Source organism: Coffea eugenioides, chromosome 8 (assembly GCF_003713205.1).
Source record: "Coffea eugenioides isolate CCC68of chromosome 8, Ceug_1.0, whole genome shotgun sequence".
NCBI lineage: Eukaryota > Viridiplantae > Streptophyta > Magnoliopsida > Gentianales > Rubiaceae > Coffea > Coffea eugenioides.
In genome coordinates this window covers 4976655-4982510 of record NC_040042.1, presented here as the reverse complement: position 1 = coordinate 4982510, position 5856 = coordinate 4976655, and the positions used below count along the sequence as shown (strand labels likewise).

The 5856-nt window shown below is 35.2% G+C and overlaps 1 protein-coding gene across 1 annotated transcript; it reads right to left on the bottom strand.

The window, feature by feature from the left end:
- Positions 1-2: 2 nt before the first annotated feature.
- On the bottom strand, positions 3-5329 carry LOC113780028 (the record flags this gene model as incomplete). Its single annotated transcript, XM_027325852.1, has 12 exons — positions 5138-5329; positions 4990-5051; positions 3543-3608; positions 3240-3321; positions 3059-3123; positions 2616-2717; positions 2308-2397; positions 2104-2178; positions 1259-1291; positions 995-1072; positions 779-820; positions 3-62 (listed from the first exon to the last, which is right to left on the bottom strand). Coding segments are annotated over exons 1-12 (810 nt in total), but the record flags the coding sequence as incomplete, so codon positions are not given.
- Between the last annotated feature and the right edge of the window lie 527 nt (positions 5330-5856).

Genomic DNA, 5856 nt, shown 5'->3' with positions numbered 1-5856 from the left:
CCATCAATAATCAACCTATTGTTGTTTGCAGATTCCACTGTATCTACAACATCTTTAAGACCCTGAAGAAATTTCAAAGGAGACCAATTCAGAATATAATGAATCAAATGATATGACATCCTTGAACAAAAAGAGACTAGAATTTGAAACAGATGTTAATAAATGATATGCTATATTTTTTATGCATTCATTGGAAAGATGTAGAAGAGTTCAGGGCAGCAGACCCTATCAACAAACAGGACATATTATTTCTCTTTTCCCCTTCTTTTATCTAAAGAAAAGAGAAATAAACGGTCACAGTTTCTGGCTTGAACAGATAAAGAATTCTGAGGGCTTCAAAATTAAAGTGAAACCACCAGTAAAAGGAAGAAACCAAGGCATCAACAGACACCACCATGTAATGAATTACATGAAACAACTTGGGGGACCACCGGCAAGGCCACCTTTGAAGGAGCGTGTTTGAATGAGGACAAATGAAGTCTGCATCATCTTGCATGTGTGCATGTCTGTGTGTTTTTTTTCCCCCTCCTCTACTTCCTTTCACTCTAATAATGTCTAAATTTCTATTTTTGATAGGCAAGGGAATGAATTGTTGATATCCACTCTTACGGTTTATCTGACAAATTCTGAACATGCCAAATAAAAGGATACCCATCCCTAAAATCCTTATGTTTGGCATAGCTATCTGTGTCATAATTGACGATCTATATCTTATTTGGAATGCCATGAGCTACTAAGCAGCATTTTAGAGACAAGTTGCAGAAAGATGGGGAAATACCATGAGACTGGGAACTGAGTTGCCAACAACTTTGAGTTGATCCTGAAAAAAATTGAAGGAAAAATTACTCAAACCTGCTTCTGATACTCTGAAACTTACAGAGAACAAAATTTGCACTAAAGCACCTAAATCAAAAAAATGCAAAATGAACATTACTTATAATTGATAGTACATGGAATATCAAAAATCAGAAGGGAGGTGAAAAATTGCAGAAACCTGGAGCCTGTCTGGCATTTTTACCCTTTTCCCATTAACAACGCTGCACAAATACAAAACTCCAGTATTTGCAAGTTCCTGTTTACATAATCAAGATTATAGCAATCAATATCAACCATCAGAGACATATATTAAGTTTAAAAAGGTTTTCATTCACCATCTTAGGCTTTAGCATCCAATACTAATATAGAGAGTCATTTACTGATTTTTTCTAATAATAGTGGTTTTCTTAAATTCTGTTCATATAGAATAAAATTGCTTCACCTGCTTGGCTTCCATGGAAAGAAGTTTGCCATCCTGCAATCATAAAAGAACCAAAAAAAAGTTAAACGGGGAATATAAACAAGCAATGTTAAACAAAGATAACTAAGAAGCAAAAGTGAATATGTCCAATCATCTCAATAGCTCTACTTTATCCTGAAAAGCCAATTAGAAATTATTCAGAGTCATACTACATCTAAATTCTTTTCATTTTTCTTGATTTGCCTTCTAGGTCAAAGTGTTGGCAGGAAAAAAACGTATTGATGAAACATTTGTCCCAGGTGAGACATAACCAAAAACAAGAGAACAACTCAATCATAGTACGAACAAAAACAGAATCTGCCAGATCACCTCAATCCTAGCTGTCAAAAATGTCTTGTATAGAATGGTGGGAGTGCTCCAGTTTGATTGAACTCATTGATAAATTGTTTTGACAGACCAAACAGATCCTATAAATTTATTTCTGTTAACTTTAAAACATTTATTGATATTTGTTCAAACTGGTAATTCATAAAAACAATGTCAATTTGTCAAAGCACTAAATTCTTCCAGCAGGTCATTATTACGTGTCAAATAACTTTTAATCACTTCAATCAAACAGAAGACTGTTATTTTGCACATGTGGTAACACATTATATTTCACATTTTGACTTAGTTCCATCAAATTCATTCCCTCCCCCCTTTGTAGCACATTATTATGGGCACTTATAAAACAAATATTCTAAATCTCCTTATGTTCTTATTTTCTCATAATATATAAAAGCATAGACGTCCTGGTCTCACTAAAGATAATAACGTTTTCTTAAAAGCAATAAAAAACTATGTTATTCTTGCTTTGGAAAACCCACCAAACCAGCAACCATCCTCTGCAATTCATCCAAATCATAGTTAATTTGCGAAAGATCACCACGAACATCTGTAACCTGGTTAACAAATTCAAGGAAACCTGATTAAGCTATTCCCAATGGTCATTGAACAAAATAGAACCTTGATAAATCATCCATCAAGGAATGCAGTAAGTTCCAGAGACAGATAAAACACAATGAATGTACCTCGCTTCTAATTAATTTTGACATCTCCACTTGCTCATCCAGTTTACCATCCAAGTTCTCAATTCTCTGAGTCAAGTGCTTCTTTGCTGCCTATTGTCAAAAAATAACATTAGGAAATGCCAAAAAACAATGACAAGACTATCAGAAACTTCACAAATGTCTCAATGTAATTTGCATGAACTTTTCATCTGGTAGTACTAACTGGACAAACACAATATTCCCTTCCAGACAAGGCCATTAAGTTCCATATAAGATATTAATGTAGAATCTAAAGAACTCAACGCTGGAGAAAAGTAAATGTAACATACAGCGAGAGCATCAGACACATGCTCCAGATGCTTTGTCAAGTTCTCCACGGCGGCTGCCATATTACGCTTTGTCACATACATGAGGTCTGAGAATGAAATGCCCTAAAAGTTTCAAGGGGATAAATGTATTAATACTACTAAAAAGAATAATCATTAATAGCATTACAAATAAACTAGTAAAAAAATTCTAGGTTTTGACTTGTGCAATACAGGTGAAGGTACTAAAACTACATGAAGGCAATTTTACAAGATTAAATGAAAACTTGGACACATTAATCACCTTCCACCACATGTACCCGTAGCCCAAGGCACCCAAAGCAGCAACATGTGAACGTACTAAAAAAAGATTCTAGGTTTTGACTTGTGCAATACAGTTGAAGGTACTAAAACTACATGAAGGCAATTTTACAAGATTAAATGAAAACTTGGGACACATTAATCACCTTCCACCACATGTACCCATAACCCAAGGCACCCAAAGCAGCAGCAGGCACCAGAGCTGCTAAGGCTGACAGAATGAGAGAGATAAATAGCCATTAGAATTTTGAGATGACATCAATTAAATCTACAACACAAAGGACACTATGACTGCTGACATGGATGCATGATACAGATAGAACTAACCATTCTGTCCAGAACCACCATTAAGGACGGTAATTGGGCGAGCAGATGCCAACTGTCGAACCTCCATTGCCAATCGACGGATCTTCATATAAATCAACCAAGAATCCAAAATCATGTGTAGTGAGAATTGAATTGAAATATTCGCAATACACCAAGTTAGCAAAATAGAAAGAAATTATCAGTTCCCCCAGAAGGATTCCACCATATGAACCAATAGATTCTACCAGTTCTTAAAGCATGAATTGGTATTGGACATGAGATTACCAATGGAAAAACAGCTAAAGGCTTATGCAAGATGCTTACCTGTACAGCCATAGCATCAGAATCACCTTCTGTTTCCCCATCTTTCTCATACCTTTTTATCAAATGCTGCCAAAGACATCATTCAAAACGATAACTTCATAAGCTACAGACCTATGAACAACAAATACATGTACACAAATATGGATAACCGAATTGACAAATAGACATGCATTATGGTCACACAACACATAACATGAGATATACCAAAGAAGGACACATGTGAATACCTTTAACAAAAAGATTTGGAAAGTGACATGCAAATTTTGGACAAACTATATGAATTTCCTTAATGTCCTTGTAATGAGATAGAAAAGTTTCCAACAGTGTGTACCATATACAAGTATTTAAGAGCCAAACCTACAATTGCTAGAAGTACAAAAAAACTAAAAATTTATGTGATGAAAACTATTTTTGAACCATGCAGGGAAACTTGCATGTGTGGTTCTGGCCTGGCTTTCCTGAGGTATCTAATAACCTTGCTTCTGCTGTCCTCCATCTTTGAGAAATAAGAATCTGTGTTATCAAAGGATTTCCTGCGATTATTTCTAGTATAGAATGAGTCAACCATCCACTTTGGTATCTTATTGGGCCTTGTTCCAGATGTTTCCAAACATGTCTCCTCTAGAAGATACAGATTTTTGCTCAGAACTAGATGTTGAAAAACAAACTTTGTCACAACAGTTGTAAAAAGTAGCCACCTTTATTCACAATTTCGACCTTAAACTTTGAATTAAACACTGTCAAAGTAATACTTGAGCTGCAGCATCTCCAGATAGTTAGAATATAACACATCATACCGCAACTAAGTAGCCATTTTAGGCCACAATTCCAAGACCATACAAGAAATGAATTTAGTTACAACTTGATAAATGTTGATCCTCCACAAAACCAGGTGCCACAATCTTTATTTAATATACTCCCAAAGTTGACTCTTTATACCAATGTTCTAACAGGTACATATCATCTTCGAGATATCCTAATGCTAAGCAAACTATCCACTATTGAGCACATTCTCATAGCAAATACCTCCTTTTTTCCGAAATCTACAAAACTAGACTACAACTTGTCAAAAAGCGGCCGCTGCTATTGGAGAATAAGTAGCCACTAGCCAGAGTAAAACTGTAACCACCAAAAATTACTACTGACTACAGAATTTACCTTTTCTGTATGAACTAAATCCAAATTCAAGTTCCATTGCCAGACCAAACAGAAATTAATCAAATTACTCCAAAATGCACGTACATACGCATAACCCAAAGTAAAAAAACACTCAACGCAACGTTTATGTAATTTTGAACATGTATAAACAGCCTTAAATATAATAAAAGTTACCTTAGGAACAATCTAATCAATCAATATTAATTACATCAGAAAATCATCACTAATTTACCACACAAAATTAAAAGGACAACTAAAATCAGTGATAAATTAGTCGGGCGAATAATACCTGAAGTTCGGTTAACACATCAGATAATTTACCGTTCTTCAACAACACAGTCCCCGTATAACCTAAAAAACCACGCAGTCCAGTTATCATCGATCAGATCCATCTCAAAAATATGAACAAAATTCGAACAAATTCGAGAGTGGAATACCTGCGCCGACTAAAATCAGTATTCGGGAGACGCCGAAACCCGCTTGCATAGCCATGGCTAGGAGGAAGCTGAGCCGCGATCACAGGAACAAACCCTAACGGGGGACTTTCCTTTGCCCTTTTGAAAATATTAAAAATATTATCTGATTAGCTCGCGTGTTTGATAGATAAAGGGAGCTTGAAGACTTCTTCGTTGAGCGAGTAAGCAGACTTCTATTGGTAACTGCTTTTTGTCTTAGTGGGCTGGGGTATAACGACGTCGTTGAGTGGCCACTAAACTGGGGAATAATGAGAATTGCATAAATGGTCCTTGACTCACTTGACATTTTCAGATTGTTGATAATATATTAATATGTACCCCTGAGACTATCACCAGTTTGCAATTCAATCCTAAGCTTAAAACTATCACTCAACGTAGACACGTAATTTGGCATATTATATTGCCAAATTGGGGCCAATCAAACAAAATAGTTTAGAAACTATTAATGTATTTCCTTGGCTATTTTTTCATAGGAAATTATGTTTAATGTCCCTGAATGGATAAGCGTAATTCCATGCTGAAATTATATTAGAGTGATAAAGCTTTTCAACTTCAATAATAAATGAGTAGATTCATTGATTTCGACAATAATTTGTGCAGTAAGACACAAACTAAAAGTAGGAAGTATTATAATACTAAAATTAATAATTTAAGGTGCAAAGCGAAAATCAACAATATGT